General features: G+C 49.7%; 2 protein-coding genes and 1 pseudogene across 4 annotated transcripts in view; 1 reads left to right on the top strand and 2 right to left on the bottom strand.

The window, feature by feature from the left end:
- Positions 1–4,307, bottom strand: part of Bicdl2 (BICD family like cargo adaptor 2) — a 24,017-nt gene extending 19,710 nt beyond the window's left edge. Inside the window, exon 1 of the mRNA XM_030249622.1 lies at positions 4,103–4,307. The gene's annotated coding sequence lies outside the window, so the exon portion shown is untranslated. The remainder of the gene's footprint in view (positions 1–4,102) is intronic.
- Positions 3,643–20,597, top strand: Mmp25 (matrix metallopeptidase 25). Of its 3 annotated transcripts, none has more exons than NM_001320258.1 (10): positions 3,643–4,321; positions 4,741–4,873; positions 8,638–8,773; positions 8,976–9,159; positions 16,002–16,178; positions 16,279–16,363; positions 17,039–17,121; positions 17,417–17,569; positions 17,649–17,906; positions 18,076–19,743. In NM_001320258.1, the coding sequence occupies exons 3-10, from the start codon at positions 8,768–8,770 to the stop codon at positions 18,342–18,344; spliced, it is 1,215 nt and encodes a 404-aa protein (NP_001307187.1). In that variant the 5' UTR covers positions 3,643–4,321; positions 4,741–4,873; positions 8,638–8,767; the 3' UTR covers positions 18,345–19,743. The 3 variants fall into 3 exon arrangements, with proteins under 3 accessions (NP_001307187.1, NP_001028511.1, XP_017172955.1); NM_001033339.4 differs by having other exon boundaries at positions 8,870–9,159; XM_017317466.2 differs by lacking the exon at positions 3,643–4,321 and adding an exon at positions 4,478–4,564 and having other exon boundaries at positions 8,870–9,159; positions 18,076–20,597.
- On the bottom strand, positions 5,735–6,711 carry Gm7773 (predicted gene 7773; annotated as a pseudogene).

Below are 20,597 nucleotides of genomic sequence, written 5' to 3'. Positions count from 1 at the left end.
TTGTGTTTGTTTGTAGCTTGTTCCTGAGGCAGGGTCTCACATGGCCCAGGCTGACCTCTAACTCGACATAGAGCTGGGAATGAAATTCTGACCTTCACCTACAGAGTTTTTGAATTATGGGGGAGCATTCTTATCTCTCCAGCCCCGACCTTGAACTTTTGATCATTCTGCCTCCAACTTTTAGGAATTGGGAATACAGGTATGCTGGACAATACCTACTTACCTCGAGTGCCTTTTAAAAAATTGTTTAGTTGAGGACTGGAGAGATGGCTCTGCTGTTAAAGTCTAAGATCACAACCAAAAACCAAAGTATTTATTTGCTGATACAGCTTTAAAACTTTGTGCCTTCCTCACTATATCTGTGGACTTTCCCATCCACTTCCCTGTTCCTGAAATAATGACTCTGAGACTTAAATAAATTCCTAGGCCACAGACTTTGTCTCATTCTCCGATGAGCTCGTAACTTAAATAACCCGTTTATTCATTTCTATGAGTGCCACGTGGCTGGTTACCTCTCCTCAGAGTCAGAGTACTCCTGCCACAGCCTCACCACCTAGGTTCAATAAAAGCCATTCCTTGGGCTGGTGAGATGGCTCATCGGGTAAGAGCACACTGACTGCTCTTCCAGAGGTCCTGAGTTCAAATCCCAGCAACCACATGGTGGCTCACAACCATCCATAGTGAGATATGACGCCCTCTTCTGGTGTCTTTAGACAGCTGCAATGTACTTACATATAATAAATAAAATCTAAAAAAAAAAAAAAAAGCCATTCCTTGATGGGTATAGTGGTGCACACGTGTAATCTCCAGAGGCTGAGGCAGGAGGATTGCTATGAGCTCAAGATCATACAGAGTAGGCTACCAAGTAAAATTTAGGTTTTTTTTGTTTGTTTGGCTTTTCAAGACAGGGTTTCTTTATGTAGCCCAGGTTTACCCTGTAAATCTGGTTGGTCCCAAACTCAGATATCTGCCTGCAGAGTGCTATGAGTAAAGGCTTTTGCCACTACCACCATTACCACCACTGCCAGGAAATCTGATGCCCTGTTGCCCTCAGTGGGCACCCCACTACAACATAGGCACACACATACAAAATAATAATAAAAATAAAGTAAATCTTCAAAAAGGGTTCGGCCAGTCATGGTGGCATCTATAATTTTAGCACTTAAAAGGCAGAGACAAGCAGATCTCTGTCAACAAGACTACACAGGGAGATCCTGTCTCAAAAAAAAAAAAAAAAAAAAGACCAGCCAGCTACCAGGAGGCATGGGCAGGCTGTAGGTACCCACAGTCCCACCAGCTTCCTTGCCACGTGGCATGGGTAAATGGAGGATACCCCAAGGCTCTTCTGAAGCCATGACAAGTGGTGTAGGCAGATAGAGGACACCCAAAGGCCCACCTGCTGCACGGCTTATCCACTTATTCCACTCTGTGGAAGTACGTGGTGGCTAGATGGGAGAGAAAGAGAAGAGGAGCAGCTGTGCGTTATGAAGAGAGGTAGAGCTGCCGACTCGAGGGTGGAGAGAGAGGCAGCCTGATATAAGTAGCTTGCCCTTCCATCTGAGACCACAGTGAAATCACGGATGGCTCCTGCTGCTGCGGACGGCCAAGTCTGCATCTGTAGCCATGTAGCAGCAGGGGTTTGTGTTGATGTCTATGGCTCATATTACCATTAGAGACAATTTGGATGCCCCTGGTCTGGGGTGCCGCCTGGGACCATGTGGATGTTCAAGGGCTGGGCAGAGCTGGCCCCACCCCTCATTGGTTGAGGAACTCTGAGAGCGAGGCCCTTCATTTTGCCTGGCTCTGGTGGCAGTAGCTCAGGGGAGCCAGTTCCAGTGCATGAGAACAGCGGAGCGGTCTCTGGCCCTTGCCCATACTGGGTGAGGTAGCCAGGGCAGTGCTGGAGAGCTCACCCTGGAGGAGGTGTGGGTGTGGGAGAACTGGCTGGCTGACCAGCTCAGCTGCCGCCCAGGCCCAGATCCAGGGCTTGGAGTTGGCGCATCTCAACATCTACCTCATCTATGAACTGCTGGAGTGCATGACGGGGCCGAACCTGCAGATCCAAAGCTGCAGGAACTCCATGACACAGGACTGTAACAGGATGTCTCAAAAAAGTCCCAGTGAGGATCTGGTATTGATGGTGTGGCAGCAGCCAGGGGCCTTGAATCAAAGCAAGCACTCATTGCAATGAACACTTGCAATGTGTGGACAAAAGGGTATATTGTGAGAAAACAGTGGCACACTACAGCTTTCTCGACGAGTTGGTTTGGTTTTTTAATACATTTTTTGTTGTTGTTGTTGTTTTGGTTTGGTTTTTGTTTTCTTTTGGGGGTAGGTTGCAAGGGTGGAGGGCAGATATGAAGGAACGGGGAGATGAGTGGGATTTGGTACACGATGTGAAACTCCACAGAGAATCAATAAAAGGTTTAAAAAAATAAAAGAAAAAATAAAGTCAGAGGATGTCCTATGTATTTTTATGCTGAATTTCTAATTCTCATTGCTTGGTAATGTGTTTACTTCAAGGTCTGGGGAAGACATACCAGGGGTGTCATGATCCAGATATGACCATGTGAAGAGACGTGGCACTCTCTATGCCTAGAGGTCTCAGGAGAAACCGAGCGCTGGCTCCTGGACCTTCCAGGACCGTGAGAAAACGAATTTTTGTATTAAGTCACCCAGACTGCGGTATTTGTCCACAGCTCTGCAGAAGAATACAGGATACCAAGTTACATCTGCAGCTTCTACATCCTGCCCACGATTTATTTTGTCTAAGATGCAAATGGAGCTCCTCCTGTGGCTCCAGGCCCGGAGCAGTCAACACATTCCTTTCACCACTTTCCTTCCATTCTGACCCGCAGCCTGAACCCTGATTACTCCTGAGTGCTCTCAACCGTTGTTCACCTAAATCAGATCTCGTACTCTGCGTTTCTCTAGCTGGAGAGGAGGCTCTGCAGGTCCTCAACTTTTCCTCAGTGATTGTGTTTTTTTTTTTTTTTTTTTTTTTTTTTTTTTTTTTTTTTTTTTTCCGTTTGCTTTTCTCCTGGTGTGCAGATTTTTGGATTTAAAAAGCTTAGTCCGGCCGGGCGTGGTGGCGCACGCCTTTAATCCCAGCATTCGGGAGGGAGAGGCAGGCGGATTTCTGAGTTCGAGGCCAGCCTGGCCTACAAAGTGAGTTCCAGCCAGGGCTATACAGAGAAACCCTGTCTCGAAAAAAACCAAAAACAAACAAACAAACAAACAAAAAAAACCCAAAAAAACCCGCCCACCCACCCTCCAAAAAACCCCAAAACCAAACAAACACCCCCCAAAAAAACCAAAACAAACAAATAAACAAAAAACCCTAAACTTAGTCCAGAGAGGGGTGGGGGGACTTTGAGATGGGAACAGGACCTGAATTTAGAGTCTAGAGGTGCCAGAGCTCTGTGCTCAAAACAGAGGCTCATACATCTGGGTGGGTTGGAACAATGGTTCGGGGCAACCATACTGCGCACAGCTGGGCCCGGCTAGGATCCCGCGGCGAAAGGAAGCTACGGAGCTCAGACGGCCGGCAGCCTGGGGTCCCCCGGCAGGGCGGCAGGATGCGTGGGGGGAGGGGAGCTCCGGCCACCCCGCCCCCGGCCCGCGGTCCTGAGGAAGCAGAAGAGAGCCCTGCGACAGAGCATGGATCTGGGAACAGAAACTTTTAGACTGAGACGGCGGAGTAGAGGACTTGTCAGCCGGCTTGCCCCACTGTAGCTGGCCCTTAAGCTCATAGGAGAGTCCCTGCGTGCCGGTGGGGAACAGGGAGAGCCCCTGACCCTCCTCTTGGACACTGACGTTGGAAGATTGGGCTACTTCCCCTACCGCGCCCTTAACGCTTCTCTGGGTGAGCCCCGCCTCATCCAGGCTCCCACTAGCATATTGGGCAGTTGGCGCCTCGCCCAGGCTGGACCTGGAGGAGACAGGAGTAGGGGACCTCTTTGCCGGACCTCTGTCCCCTCCTGAGCCTTCTCCACGCTCTCAGGACCCCCACTCCCCAGCGCCACCTGGACCCTCGATTATCGCCGTTCAGCCCGTGATGTGCTTCCCAGGATCCCAGATCTCTCCTGCCCGTCTCTACTACCTTGTGTCGGCTCCCTGGATCTGCACCGGGTCCCTGACCTCCTCCAGACTTCCACGGCGGCGGGAGTCAGGGCCTCTTCGCGTGCCTCCGCGGTCCGTCCAAGCTGAACGCATCTTGAGGCTGCCGGCTTTCGGTCTCCCGTTGCTGGCGCTTCTGTTGGTTCCGCTGCTGCCGGTGCGCGCTCAGAATCCCGATGCGAAGGTCGTGAGCATGGGCGTGGTGAGCTGGGGTCCACCCGCAACTGGGATCACACAGAACCTGTAAAAGGAAAGGGGGGGTGGGGGCGGACTTCTGGTCTGAAGGGAAGAGGGGGTTGGCTTCAAATGTTCTGAAGAGTGACTGAGGGTGGGCTCTTGGAGCTCTGGAATACTGTCTCTATCAGGAGGTTTGGTGGCTGAGATTCAGAAGTTTGAAAAGGAGCTAAAATGGGAAGCTGGGGCCTCATCTGCTGGTTCTATAAAGGTGGCAAACTCAGGGCTGGGGGATAGGGGCCATGATTGTGTGTATAAGGGAGATAGGTTCTATCATTCAGGGCTAGGAGCTGAGGTTCTGCCTACCCTGAAGGGCAGGACTTTCAAATAGTGAGAAGGGAAAGCCCCATCCTTTTAGAGTTTCATCAATCCTATCCTGTGATCTAGGAATGGCTGACTCGCTATGGCTACCTGCCACCGGCGGATCCTGTCCACGCCCAGATGCAGAGTCTTGAGAAACTGCAGGATGCAATCAAAGTCATGCAGAGATTTGCCGGACTACCTGAGACTGGACAAATGGGTAGGTAGCCCACCACGCTGCGGGACAAGCCTGCCTCTATGATTGGCCCAGAGTCTTTTTTTTTTTTTTTTTTCCCGAGACAGGGTTTCTCTGTATAGCCCTGGCTATCCTGGACTCACTTTGTAGACCAGACTGGCCTCGAACTCAGAAATCCGCCTGCCTCTGCCTCCCGAGTGCTGGGATTAAAGGCGTGCGCCACCACTGCCCAGCATGGCTCGGAGTCTTTAAACCGCAGGGAGTGCCTAAATTGCAAGAAGTTAAAGATGTTGGTCTCAGGTTCCAGCCCAGACCTTGGACTCTCACTGGCCAGTCTTTGTCAGGCTCCAGTGCAGCAGGGACAGAACAAATCTGGTCCCCATTCGAAATAAAGAAAAAACATCAATATGCAAAATTACATCAGATGAGGCCATTCTGATGCTAAGAGCTACTAGTCTGATTAGGGTAAAGGGCTATTTTGTTTTTGTTGACAGTCTTCCTAAGTAGCACAGATTAGCCTAACACTCTATACCCACCTGCCTCAGCCTGAGCTGGAATTCCAGGTCTGTACTACTGTGTCCAGCTGAGCAGGCCTCTCTGAAATAAGTCCCATGAGCTTATAAACTGCGATCACAAATAGGACACAGCCACAGGAAAACATCTCAGCAACTGCAGAAGAACTGTGACAGGCACAAGGCACAAGTTCATCTGCCTGGGGGTGCCTACATCTCAAGAGGGGCTTAGGCAAGCAAGAACTTGATCAGGTGACCTGGGAAGAGGTTTGTTCCAAAGAACCCAGGCAAGGGGGGCTCAAAGGCAGAGAGCAACTTCATCTGAATTGCAGGGTGCAGGGTTTGTTTTCAGTGGTTTTTTTTTTTTTTTAACTGTAGGAACCATCTTTTATTGGGGGAGGGTTCATCAATCCTTCTTGGCTGCCGCCTTCCTCATGACTGCCAGCACGTTGCTCAGCTCCTCCTGCTTTCTCTTGGCGCGTATGTGCGTGCTTGAAAGACCTCACAAGAGAAACCCTCACTCAAGTCTTGGGATAATAGCGGACCCCCAAGAACTCACGAGAGACCAAGCTTGATGCAAACCACATGAGGCTTTATTTGAGGAAAGCCAGAGCTCTGGGGATGACTCATATCCCATGCAGGGATAGAGGAGTCGACCCAGAGGGAAAGGGGTCCCAGTTTTTATAGGCCCTCACAGGGGAAAGGAGAAGGAGGGAGTAGGGGATTTCCAGATCTAAACAATATCTATTCTCAAGAAATGGGTATGGGAGGGGTACAAGGAAAGAGTCTGGTGCAGGTGTAGCAACTCAGGATTGGCCGGGCTGTGGTTGCTAGGGAGATTTTTCGATTCTTTCTCAGCAACCAATAACACAAACACCTGGCAATGGGCTTCATCAGTGGGCATACACATGGGTTCAAGGAATGGTCAAAACATTGGCAGACACACGGGTTCAAGGAGTGGCCAGAGCATTGTGCGCCTCTATTTTTCTAAATCAGTGAAGCTAGTTCTGCTAACAATGAAATCTATTTTGCCAATTTCAGAGCTTCTGTGACCTTTTACATTCTGTCAGGATCTTTCATGCTCACCCTCTTCTTGATGAACTTGAGTGCACGCTTGTCCTTGGACACTTTGACCAACTCCATGGCTCACCGCTTGTAGGGCATGAAGCCGCACGCACACCTCCGGATCATGTCCCGCTCGAACTTGGTGTGCTTGGTGAGGTGCCTGTGGCACCTGCAGTGTCTCGTCTTGCTAACACAGGTCACCTTGTGGCCCTTGTTGAGGTCCACGGCCATGGGGTAGCGCAGGGCCATGGCTGCTGCTCTCTGATGGCGGCCAGGACAGGAAGATTGTTGTTAGTTTTATTGTGAGGGTGAGCATTCCACTCTGTTGCTTAGGCTGGCCTTGAACATGTGGTCCTCCTGTTTTAGCCCCATTGAGTAGATGGGATACAGTTGCCAGGCCTTCGTGCTCAGCTCTGGTTTGGTCTTAAACTTCCTTCATTTGCTGCATGTGGTGCAGGGGAGACAGGGTGGGGATGTGGCAGTAGCCGAGCTCAGGGAGTATACTGAGGGCTCCCCTCTGGAGTTAAATAAGAAGGCAGAGGGAGCTTGGAGAATCTTCAGTAGCTACAAGGAAAAGAACGTCCCCCTGCCCGTTCATTCTCAAGCAGCCTAGAAGAGAGTCTGAGATCACTGGGTTACTGTTTGCTATTGCTACCCGTGAGATGTGGTTTGACCTCGTTTGAAGAAATGATTTCCGAAAATGGGTGGTGCTAGAAAAGGGGTTTATAGATAGAGCTGATTTGGAAAATGGATGGTTATCTACTGGGGACTACTAAGACTCCTGCTCGTCTTTAGACTTTGATCAACATCCCATGAAGACTTAAACCAGGTAGGGTGGTGGTGGCATACTCTTTAATCCCAGCACTCAGAAGGCAGAGGCAGGCTGATCTTCAGAGTGAGTTCCAGGACACCATGGTCTACACAGAGTAACCAGGAAGAAAAAAAAGTGATGGACAGCTTTTAGGCAGCTTAGTGGAGCTCTGGCCTTAAAAGGAAAGGGGAAAGCTGGGCGTGGTGGTGCACACCTTTAATCCCAGCACTTGGTAGGCAGAGGCAGGCGGATTTCTGAGTTTGAGGCCAGCCTGGTCTACAAAGTGAGTTCTAGGACAGCCAGGGCTATAAAGAGAAACCATGTCTCGGAAAAACAAAACAAACAAACAAACAAACAAAAGCAAAAAAAAAAAAAAGGAAAGGGGAGGTGTCCGAGTTGGTAGTAAAGTCCTGGCCTTGCAAGCGTGAGGGCTTGAGTTTGATCCCTAGAACCCAGCTAGGAAGGAACCTGACGGTACGCTTGTAATCCCAACTGTATCTGGGGAGGCAGAGACAGATCCTCAGGGCTCACTGCCCAGTCTAATCTAGTGGGGAGCTCTGGACCAAGTAAGAGATCCTGTCTCAACCCCAAACTAATGGCAGCCCTTAAGGCATGACAGCCAAGGCTGAGCTCTGGCCTCCACACTCACAGGTGCACATGTGTACCCCACATGTATCCGTGTACAATCCATTTCACCTTTCTCCAGCATCCACCCATTGAGTCTAGTGAACTGGTACAAGAGACCCTGCTTAAGCCTCTAAGTGCCTCGGATAGTGGCCAGTCCACTCATGGCCCAGTAGAGAGTGTGTCTGGCTTGAGCCACCTTTCACAGTGACTATCTAGGTTCCAAATCAGGTCGTGGAGCTGTACCCAACTTCTTTCTTGTTTTTTTGTTTTGTTTTGTTTTTGTTTTTGTTTTGTTTTAATTTTTTAAAAAAAGATTTATCTATTTATCTTATGTATGTGAATACTCTGTCGTTGTCTTTGGAAATACCAGAAGAGGGCATCGGATCCCATTACAGATGTTTGTGAGCCACCATGTGGTGCTGAGAACTGAACTCGGGACCCGTGGAAGAGCAGTCAGTGCTCTTAACCGCTGAGCCATCTCTCCAGCCCCCCCCCCCAACTTCTTTCTTAGAGATTTATTTACTGTTATCTTTTATATTTGGGTATTTGGCCTGTGTGTATGTCTGTGCATCATGGTGGTCAGAAGAGGGTGTCATGTCCCCTGAAACTGAAGTTAGAGACCATTGTGAGCCACCGTATGAGTGCTGAGATGCAAACTCAGATCTTCTAGAAGAGTAGCCAGTGGTCTTTACTGTTGGGTCGTTTTCTTGGTTTTCTTAGTACCACCCTCTCAGACTGTCCAGTTGTTCACCATGCCTTGCTGTCTCCCGCAGACCCAATGACAATAAAGACCATGCGCAAGCCCCGGTGCTCCCTGCCTGATGTCCTGGGCGCAGCTGGGCTGGTCAGACGCCGACGTCGCTATTCTCTGAGTGGCAGTGTTTGGAAGAAACGCACCCTGACATGGAGGTAGGCCTTGGTCTGTCCCTCCCTTGACCTGGTGAGTACACTTTGCCTGGCTGGCCATTTCCTCCACAGCCACGGGCTCTCCTTCTCTCTCCTCAGTATCCGGTCCTTCTCTCAGAAATCCCAGTTGAGCCCGCAGATTGTTCGGACCCTCCTGAGCTATGCCCTGGCTGTCTGGGCTACTGAATCAGGCCTTACATTCCAGGAGGTGAATTCTCAGTACCAGGAGCCTGACATCATTATCCACTTTGCTCGGGCCTACCACCAGGACAGTTACCCCTTTGACGGGTCTGGTGGCACGTTGGCTCACGCCTTCTTCCCTGGGGAGCACCCTATCTCTGGAGACACGCACTTTGATGATGAAGAGACCTGGACTTTTGGGTCAACAGGTAAAACTTTCCATCTTCAGAGGGACTGCCTCTTCAGATCTGTCTATGCTGAAGAATGAGGTCTGAATTAATTAATTGATGGAAGCTGTGTTGGTCGGTCAGGGATCCCCAGAGGAGTGGGAAGGGTAGACTACAGGGGGATTCTGCTTGTATAGCATGTATGGGTTCAGCCCCATGTGGACATGCACACACACACACACACACACACACACACACACACACACACAGAGCTCAGCATGGTAATAGATAGCTTTAGTCCCAGCACTCAGGAGACAGAGTCAGGTGGCTGGTTAGCCTGGTCTACATAGTGAGCCCAGTCAGGGTTACACAGTGAGAGTCTACACCCCAACAAATAAACAAGCAACAACTTAAAAAAAAACTTATTAATGGTATGTGTATGGATGTTTTGTCTGTAAGTGTGTCTGTGTACCATGTGCATTGCCTGGTTCTGTGGAAAGCCATAAGGGGGTATAGAATTGGTATCACATAAGAGTGTGACCTACCATGTGGGTGCTGGGAATTGAACCTGGATCCTATGGAAGAGCAGCCAGTGCTAACTATTAAGCCACCTCTCCAGTTCCTAGCCTCCTCTGCCTTCCCCACCCTACCCTGGGGGATGGTGGGGGGGAATTTTTTAAAAGAGTTTTTTTGAGACCTGGTCTCATTATTGTAGCCCAGGCTGGCTTTGCATTCACTGTTTATTCTAGGCTATCCAGAAAGAGATTTACTCTAAGGAATTGGCTCATGGGAGTTATGGCCAAATTTTGTAAGGCAGAATGAAAACTCAGACAGATTTTTGCTTCAGTCTTGAGACAGAATTCCTTCCCTCCTAGATTCCTGAGTATCTGCTGTCAGAGCCTTTTAGGATTTGGTCCGTCTACACTGGGGTGACTTGCTTCACTGAAAGTAGATGGCAGTCAAGTCTGAGACACCTATACAGCAACATCTGGACTAGTGTTTGGCCAGTCCACTGAGGCACAACCAAATCAACTTAAAATTACCACTATAGAGGCCTTTCAAGTGCCCACCTCAAAGCTGGGCTGGTGTGAAACATTCCAGCATCTCCCTGCCCATCAGTTGAAGCAGAAACTTGACTGGTACTTACAGTACACACAGAGACAGTTGCCAGAAATCACAACAGAAAGTTCTCAGCTTAAGTGTCCTGAAGAGGCAGCAGTCTAGTGCTCTTGGATAGGGTGGTGGTGTCTCTTTCTGCTCAAATACACACCAAGTGACCAAGTGCCAGATGCGGTGGTACCAAGGGTAATGGCACATACCTGAAATCACAGTACTTGAAAAGATGAGGCAGGAGGATTGTGAGATTGAGACCAGCTGAAGGTCTATAGCCAGACTCAACTCAAGACAAACATTTTTATTTTAAAACACAGGGTTCCAAGCAGGTGTGTAGAGTGTGCACCTGTAATCCTAGTATGTGGAAGGCTAAAGCAGGTTTGTAGCAAGTGTGAGGGCTACATAGTAGGATGAGGGCCAGCCTAGGCTACAGAGAATGATCCTGTCTCAAACAGGACAGAACAAAGAATGCTGAGCACCAGATACCACGGGCCAGATGGACCAAGTCTTATTCATCTCAAGTACAAAGGTACAGGGGACACTCAGGGAAAGCACACAAGCCAGTGAGTGGAGTGCCATGTAGTTAGGTGGGAGGAGCCACTGAGGGGGGACACCGTCTGCAACATCCATGGCTAGAAAGTTGTGTCCTCAGTGGGGATGTCACACATGAGTGGACCCTATGTTGGAAAAGGTTTTGGGAAGTAAGCAGAATTTAAAACAACAGGTTTTGGAAAGCACTGAGGACACATCAAGTAGTTCTGCATCCTAGAAATGGTCCTGGATGCATGAGGAGATGGAGTGGAGAAAGGCAAAGTGGTGGGAGTAGACAAAGTCTAGGGAAGAGAATATGGGGGCGATGGCGGAGGGCTAGATCTGAGGGAGGTTGGAGCAGGCCCAGATTGTGATCTCTAGTTCTGGTGCCAGGGAGGATGACATGGTCCAGGTTCAGCTCAGCATCCTACAAGACTGATACTATTAGATAGGGTCGTTGGAGAGGAAGCAGTAGGTGGGCAGAAAGTGCAGGTAGCACAGAGCATAAACATCCTCTTTAGAACCTGCATCCCTGGGGCTGGTGAGGTGGTGCAGAGGTTAAGAACACTGGCTTCTCTTTTGTAGGACCTGGGTTCAATTCCTAGCACCCACATGGCAGCTCATAACTTTGTGTAACTTTATTTCCAGGGTTGCCAACACTCTCACCCAGACACACATGCAGAACTTGGACTCCTAGTTCTGTCCCTGGTCAGGTTTCCCAGAAGTTGAGGTTCAGGTGGAAATTATTTTCTTCCCTTGTCCTCTCTGATTCCTGCACCGAACCCCCATTTTTTTCCCTCTTGTATTTTTTGTTTCCAGACAGAAAAATTTCTTCTTTCCTTCCTTCCTTCCTTCCTTCCTTCCTTCCTTCCTTCCTTCCTTCCTTCCTTCCTTCCTTCCTTCCTTCCTCCCTGCCTCCCTCCTTCCCTCCTTCCCTCCCTCCCTTCCTTGAGACAGGGTTTCTCTACCTAGCCCTGGCTGTTCTACTCTCTATAGACTAGACTAGGCTTGAACTCCACATGTCTGCCTCCCCGGGGGCTGGGATTAAAGGTGTGCGCCACGACCTCTCCCTGCCAGATAGAAATTCTTTTTTTTTTTTTTTTTTAGTCACAAACCAATTATTTAATAGAAGCTATAAAATAATTGGGAAGAATATTTAGAATATCTCAAAAGATTTAAAATAGGAGGACACTTTACAAAAAGTCGCATAGGAAATAAAATTCCTCAGCTATATGTAGAAATGTAACATTACAGGGGAGCTTATAAAATACAAAGACAAGTATAAAAGGACTGTGTACTCTAAATCCAAAAACTTAATAATAACCAAATACTTAGTTTTAAAATGTACAGTTCCTGGGTATGGACCACATTATTATACACATCTTCCAAGACAGCAAGCATTATCCTTCAGTTAATCATGTGTGGTATCGTCTTCTACAAAATCTTTGGCCATCTCTGCTGTGATCACATCAATATGACTAACCTTGTTTCTGAACTTTACACCATAGAATTTGTCAGCTGACTCAAGCAGTTCAGGCCTAAAAGTAGTAGTAATAACAGATAGAAATTCTTAAGCAAGTAAATTCTCAGGGGCAAAGGTAGCAGGAGAGAGAAGTGATACAGCTGAGCAAGGATGTGGGCCAGCTCTTCTCAGTCCTGTCCAGTCGGTCGTGTGCTGTGTTGGGGTAGGATGACCGGGAGGAGACAGCTAGGTCTGGTGCCCAGGCTCTGTGGAGCACTTGCTGTAAGGAAGTAGTATCCAGCAACACTGTGAGGCTCGGGATGCAGGCTGTGCAGACCTGGCAAGTGCTCTGTTACTGAGCCACACACATCTCCAGTGCAAATAGGTCAGCTTCGAAGCTGACTCAGTTCAGCTTCCGCCACTGCGATAAGTGCAGATGACATTGCCTTCTTGCACTGCTTCCTCAGCTAGAGATGAAGTAAGGAGAGTGTCCGGTGGCTCGTTTCCTTCTTACTTGTGCACACTGGTCTGGGGACAGGGATCAGCAAGGCTGCCCAGAAGAAATGGGAGAATTTGAAAGTCAAGAAAAGAGCAGTGGAGAGCCTCAAAGTTAAGAAGTAGTGGCACTTGAAGGCAAAGGCAGGGTGATCCATACAGGTGACCAGCCGGTGAACAATCTCGAGAGTTCTGGGCCAGCAAGCAAGAGACACGGTCTAGAACAAGACCCCAAACCTAAAACAATGGAGGTAGGGAGAAAACAGGAAGTAGTTAGACATTGCCACACCACAAACAAATATTAACTGGCTAGGATTTGGTTATGTGGGGACAAGTGACCTTTCTGCGCCTGTAAATCACATCTCCATGGATGTGAGGATCCCAAAGTAGAGTTTTGTGTGAGAAGAATCGAGAAAGTGGAGGCTGTGATCACCGAATGGCCAAGAAGCAAGGGCAGAACCTAGTGTGGCTGGAATCCTGGCAGCCAGGTCCAGAGAGTGTTTCAGGATGATGTGTTTAAGCATTTACCACTGAGTCTGTCGAAAGAAGGATGGATGTGGAGGCATATAGAGAAAGAGAGTGCACGGGTGATGCAAACTTTTAATCCCAGCATTTGGCAGACAGAGGCAGGCAGATCTCTGTGTGGTGACAATTTTGAAATTTTTTTAAAAAACAAAACCACAGAAATAATACAAGAACATGTTTCCGTTTTAACCCCAGGTGGGGATACAGGGCTGCTTCAGACTGTCCACAGCAGTTCACCATGGTTTGCCTCCTGCTCTAGCAGGAGCGTGATTTTGCCAGCTACAGACAGTTTCTGGGATTGTATGATGTTTGGAATTCTGGGGACTTTTCAGAGGGTTGGTGACGGTGGGTGGGTTGGTTGGTTGGTTGGTGGTTGTGGTTTGTTAAGTAGTTATGTAAAAAGAAGAAACAACAACAAGAAGAAATTAGGTATCCTGACAGTGAAGATCAAGCTTGCCCTGAGGAACTTGCTGTCCCTACTCAGCAGGCAGTCGTCTGTAAGGACATCACCCTCTCCAACCCCTGACTTTATTCAGGGATCTCTTTCCTTTCCTCTTTATCCTTTTTTCTCTCTTATCTAGTGTTAGGGGCTTGAAAGGGTGGAAGAAAAGGGGTGGAGAAGGGTAGAAGAAGAAGAACCCACAAAGTAGCCAAAGACAGCTACTACATCTGTGAGCTAAGGATTACCTTCAATTCCTGGGGAATCAAGCACTCTACCAACTAAACTACATCCCAGCTCTGCCTGTCCTGAGGAAATAAGAAGGACACTTGCCAGCATGTGTCACATGAAAGTGGGGACTGAGTCTGGGTCCCATCGTTGAAGGGTTATGAACCTAGAATACAGGTTGAGAGAGCAAAGGAGCCATCTGCTAGGTCAAAGACAAGAAAAGGGCCGGTGGTGACAGGGACCTGAGCATTGTCCACCAGGGCTCTCAGGGTGTCTGCATGGCGTGAGAAAGACCAGGAAGGGACTCCTGGCCCGGAAGCCCCAAGTTGCCCCAAGAGAGGTGAGATAAGGAAGGGGAAAAGAAAGCACCCCTGTTGAGACACCGAACTTCCTCCGATTTCTCAGTAAAAGGATTCACAACAGTAAGCTGACCTGTAGCCAAAATGGAAGTTCAAATGTAGTTCAAACAGGTTCACCTGAAGATGTGACCTGTCGAAAGCCAGGGGCAGAGCCCGGCACGGAGAGCATCCATCCCAGCTCCCCTGCTGACTTTGCTGATTTCTTCTCTCTTTGAAATGATCGAAGATGGAGGTCTAAGATGTACGGGAGCCTAGCATTAGCTGTTCTTACAATTTGCTGAGTAGAGTGGCTCATACCAGTAGTACTTGCACTTAGGAGGCAGAGGCAGGAGGATTACATCACGGTCAAGGCCTGACTGGTCTGAATAGTGAATTAAAGTCTAGCCAGGGCTACACAGTGAGACCCAGGCTTTAAAGAAAAGAAAAGAAAAACACAACATTTTTCCCTGTTATTTTGCTTATAGACTCGGCAGCTGAGGGCAAATGCTCTTCAGTTTACCAGTGAGTCCCAATACCTCACTTTCATTAAACTGGTTAGAAACAAGGAGGTGGACCCGCCATTCAGAAACCTGGGCCAAGTGGAATGGTCCCCTGACTCAGTCTCTTCCGAGCAGGCCTTATGCAATGAAGTCAGAGATCGATGAAACCAAGTCTGAAGAGGCTCTGTTCTGACCAGGGCGGTGTCCCCAGAGAAGAAGTGCTGCGGTGGGAAGAGGCTGGGAGTGAGACAGGGCGCCAGAGCAGCAGAGCAGCGGGCTGTGGTCTGAGAGTGCTTGCTAGTGGGAGCTCTGAGCTCTGTCTGGTCCCACCATTAAGAGAGCTTTGAGTGGGAGGGGCAAGGGCCCTGGGGAGGAAGAAAAGGTGAAGAAGGGAGTGGTGAGGTCTGAGAACTGACATGGAAATGCGGATCCAAGGACAGGAGGGAATGGAATGAAAGAGACCCTGGGCTGGAGATGGTGGGAGGGTAGGGGTTGGAATGTCTGTCTGTTGGTCTTGAGACATAGTCTCTCTATGTAGTCCTGTCTAGATTTTAATTCACTATGTGGACCAGGCTGGCCTCAAACTCAGACTTGCCTGCCTCTGCCCTGCCTTGTAAATGGTGAAATTGAAGGTGTATACCACACACCCAGCAGAGTGGGGTTGTTGTTGTTGTTGTTTGTTTTCTTTGCTAAGGCAGGATTTCTCTGTGTAGACCTTGTTGTCCTAGAACTTGCTCTGTGGACCAGGCTGGCCTTGAAATTCAGAGGTCTGCCTGCCTCTGCTTCCCCAGTGCTGGGACTAAAGATGTGCACCACACCCTACCCCACCCTACCCCACCCCCAGCTAGAGTGAGAGTTTCTAACCACAGGTTGAAATTGGGCAAGGATGCTCCAAGTACCGGACACCCCAACTTCCTGCCCCTAAGTTTCTGTATGCACCGTTTCCTTCCAGGGTGACGGGGACCCCTTCTGTCTTTCTTTTGGGTTTCTTTCATCCCATATCCCAATGTCACTACTGCCAAAAAGAGCTACTCAAAAATATTCACTGACTCAATGGTTGAAGATTCAAATATTCAGTGGTTGCAGGAATGTGGGACCGATGGTACCATCCAGGAAGGGGTGGGTGGGGCAGAGGGAGCTCCCACTCCAGAGTCTCCTGAGTTTTCCTTCCCCTTGGCCACTGGGTCAAATCCTTGTGCTTTCATCCCAATGTGGGGTGGTCTCAGCTTCAGCCCTTGGTCCTCTCTTTCCAGATGATAACGGAATTGACCTATTTGCAGTAGCAGTTCATGAATTTGGCCATGCCCTAGGCCTTGGCCACTCTTCTGCACCCAACTCCATTATGCGGCCCTTCTACCAGGGCCCGGTGGGTGACCCTGCCACATACCGTTTGCCCCAGGATGACCGTGACGGACTGCAGCAGCTCTATGGTAGGGGAAGGGGGATACCCTGAGCCAGCCCCAGGTGTGGCTTCCTTGTGGCCCATACAGCAGATCCAGGGAACCCATATCTGTCTGATTTTTCCCACAGGGAGAGTGTCCCAAAATCCAAATGCCAGGCCCACAAGGAAACCCCTGGTTCCGCCTCCCCAGCCTCCAGCCATGCCCCCTGACAGGTAAGTGTGTGACCTATCCAGCCTCCAGCCATGCCCCCTTGCAGGTAAGTGTGTGTCCTCCCCAGCCTCCAGCCATGTCCCCTGACAGGTAAGTGTGTCTTCCCCAGCCTCCAGCCATGCCCCCTGACAGGTAAGTGTGTGGCCAGCTCCCTTGCTCAGTGTCCTCCGTTAAAAGGGGCTGGAAGTGCTGGAGTGATGGTTCTGTGTTTAAGAGCACTTGCTGCTCTAGTGGAGGACCTATTTCAAGAGGCCCACAACTACCTGTAACTCCAGCTCTGGAGCATCTGACACTTGTGACCCTCTCACGCCCACATACAGGTGGTAGACACAAACACAGTTTTAAAAAGGAAGACTGGAAAGATGACCCATGGGCAAGCCAGAGGTGTGGGTCCGTAATCTCATCACTCAGGGAGGCAGAGGCAGGCAGATCTCTGTGAGTTCAAGATCTGCCTGGCCTACAAGTTCCAGGATAGCCAGGACTGCACAAGGTGAACAGCAATGGAGGAAGATGGGTTTTGTCAACCTTTGGCTCACACACATAGAGATGCACGCGCACCATGCACGATCCACACAGGCACACAAGAGGCATCGGTGGGAAGCATCCTTCCCCTGCCAAGTAGTCAAGAGCAAGGCACAGGGAGCCCCGCCTCCTGCTTACTCCCCTGTCCTTCCCAGCCCCGCCACACCTGTGCCTGACCGCTGTGAGGGCAACTTTGATGCCGTTGCCAACATTCGAGGGGAAATTTTCCTCTTCAAAGGTAAGTCACTTTGGATGGCCTTTGGATCTGCATACTTCTGGTGACATACCTAGGCTACAAAGTTTCCTGAGAGGTGGGATTGCTGGGGGTGGGGGTGGGGTACCCCAGGCAAGCCATAAAATGGTCATCATATATATGGTTATTTGATATATAGAGTCCCCCTGCATATATCTTATGGGACGGGAAGATGCAGCCCCTTGCCCAGCCACTCACTGGGTCAGACAGGGACATTAGGGAGGGGAAAAGATCCCTTACCATGTCACATCTCCATCCCTTATACTTTCTACCCTTGCAGGCCCATGGTTTTGGCGCCTCCAACCCTCAGGACAGCTGGTATCACCCCGCCCTGCTGGGTTGCACCGCTTTTGGGAGGGGCTGCCAACCCATGTGAAAGTCATCCAGGCTGCCTATGCCCGACCCCTAGATGGCCGAATCATCCTCTTCAGCGGTGGGTAAGGGTCATGGGTACTGGATAGGGCAGGTCTAGGGAGCTCTCCCTGCCCCCTTACCAACATGCCTTCTTCCAGGCCCGCAGTTCTGGGTGTTCCAGGAACGACAGCTTGAGGGTGCAGCGCGGCCACTGGTAGAGTTTGGGCTGCCCCCAGGAGAAGACGTGGATGCTGTGTTCTCATGGCCTCACAATGGCAAGACATACCTGATCCGAGGTCAAAAGTACTGGCGGTATGACGAGGTGGCCGCCCGCCCAGACCCTGGCTACCCACGTGCCTTGAGTCTCTGGGATGGGGCGCCCTTTGCCCCAGACGATGTCACCATCAGCAACACAGGTGTGGAGAGTCATTTGCAAATTGTGATCCCTGGGAGAGAAAAGATGGAGACGAGGGGAGGGCAGATGGGGTGGGGTGGGGTGGGCATCCTGGGAGTTGGAATGAAAAAAGGAACATTGGCTTTGGGGCAAGTCTAGACCAAGACTCTGAGGCGTCTCCTCCCCTACAGGTGACACTTACTTTTTCAAGGGCACCCATTTCTGGCGCTTTGCGGAGGGCAGTGTCAAAGCTGAGTCAGATTCCCCCCAGCCCATTGGGCCCAAGTGGCTGGACTGCCCTGCCCCCAACTCTGACCCTCGAGTCACCAGTCCCCCGAAAACGACATCCAAAACCCGAAGCTGTGATTGTCACTGCGAGCTCAATCAAGCCTCAGAGCAGCTGTCGCCCCTCCTGCTGCCTCTCCTACCCCTAGTGGCTGGAGAGGTCTTTTCTTACTGAAACCTGGTCCTTCCTTGTGGACTTCCTATATAAAAGGAAGACGGAGTCTCCCGCAGCGGGGCCTCACCATCTGTGCTCCGCGTCCCTCATCCCACGTGCACAGAGCTGAGAGATTCCTAGTAGAAGCCCGGGGACGCCTCCAGTGTTACTGAGTCTGCTTTCTGTTAGGGTGCAGGGAGCCGTGGCCATAGTGAGGGTGGCCGCCAGGGGGTGGTGTGCACCCTCTCCATCGCCAAGAGGGGCGTGCCTGCTGTAGCTACTAGAACTAGAAACCCAGCAGAATTGCAGCTCCTCAAACCAGAATTGCTCCTCCAAACCAAGGTGACACTAACACCCAGGTTATGTGCTGCCTTCTGCTGAGCTAACTGGCTTTCTGGGAATCCCCACTCCTCTAATTCTCAACTAGTCCTACTGATCACAGTGGGATGGTGACTGTACTCTGACTAGATGCGTTAAACAGGACCAGGACATTGAACCCCAGCATCTCCTTTAGCCTCTGAATGTTCCTGAATCTTCTTACCATGATCTACTCCCTCCATGTCCCTTCATAATCACTGCCACAGGGTAGGGACTTAGGCCAAGCACTGCCACCTCCTCTAGGGTGTGCGTCAAGTCTTGGCTGACAACAGTGTTGATGTGGATGGAATTTCTCCATGTTTGGCCCTGCTTATCTCCTTTTACGTCACCCTCATCCCAGAACACAGCCTAGGGTCATCACCCTGAACTCAGGATTGCCCCATTCATTTGGAAGGGATCTTATGATTCCTGTCTTTGTCACTGATTGCTGTCCTAGCCCCCCCCCCCCCAGGGTGCCCAATGAGACACAGTGAGCAGTGAAAAAAAAACCTGAGGTAGCTTCCTTCAAACCAACTTCCTCATAGATTCAGGACCTAGATCATTGCTTCTGTGCAGAACCTCATGGGATTTTTTTTTTTTCCCAAGACAGGGTTTCTCTGTATAGCCCTGGCTGTCCTGAAACTCACACTGTAGACCAGGCTGGCCTCGAACTCAGAGATATGGGGCCTCTTCCTACTGAGTGCTGGGATTAAAGATGTGCACCGCCACTATCCAGCATCTCATGGGTATTCAAGAATAAAGATCATTTTCCCTTGCCCTGAATCCGCATTCTGGGGAGGGGGCCAAGAATCTATATTTAGGAATGAATGCATAGACAGCTTGAGTAGTTTACTTAGTAAGGCAAAAGAACCAAGTTTAGGATGGAGAGATGGCTCAGTGGTTAAGGGTACTGGCTGCTCTTCCAGAGGTTCAGAGTTCAATTCCCGGCAACCACTTGGTGGCTCACAACCATCTGTAATGGGATCCAATGCCCTCTTTAATGTGTCTGAAGACAGAGCTACAGTCTCATATACATAAACTAAATACATCCTTAAAAAAAAAAGAACAAGATAGCAAAGCACTCTGAAGAGAGGTTAAGTAGGCTCCCCAAGGTGGGGGAGAGGCCTAACGGAAGACTGACTACCCCAAGGTGTGTGGGTGGGTGGGTGGGGGGAGGCCTAACGGACCGCTTCCAATGAGGGGTTTTATGAATATGAGGTAGGTGGAATATTTATTGGGCAATGCGCCCTTATTTTCATCTCAAACTATGGTGGACCAGATCTTTCATTGTTAGGTCCACAAAAGGGAAGGAATGAAAAAGCATTAGGAACTTTTGTGACATATATGATATTTCAATATTATATATATATCAAAATATAATATTGAAATATGTATTCAGCATATATTGAATGGTCAATATTATATATATTGAAGGTATGTAGGCTGAATGTCCTTGTGGTTTAGTTTCTTGTATTGTGGAGACAATGTAACTGCAGCTTCAAGGAAGCACAGGTGCCAGGGGTACTCTGACAACCAGGGGACAGCCACCAAGATGCAGCTGTCCTCACCTCTCTAGTTCCTTGGCTACTGGATGGTCTCTGCTGGAACCTCAAGGATTTCTGAGAAGCCATTTTACCCACCACTGAGTCTGTTACGGAGTTAGGAGAGTGTGCGAAAGGTGTGTGAGTCCCTCAGCCCTCATCGGTTCGGATCAGAGCCTTAGACTGAGACCATAGTTACTGGCTTTTCTGTAGAGCTGCATGCTTCTGAGTCCGTCAGCTTTTCTGTTTCATATCCAATTACAAACTCTATTATTTTTCGCCTTCAGTGTTTTGTTGAAGACCAGGATGGTCTCATACAGAGATAATCTGGCCTCTGCCTCTGGAGTGCTGGGATTAAAGGTCTGTGCCACCACAA

This window comes from Mus musculus, chromosome 17 (assembly GCF_000001635.26).
Source record: "Mus musculus strain C57BL/6J chromosome 17, GRCm38.p6 C57BL/6J".
Lineage (NCBI taxonomy): Eukaryota > Metazoa > Chordata > Mammalia > Rodentia > Muridae > Mus > Mus musculus.
This window is presented reverse-complemented; position numbering and strand designations above follow the sequence as displayed.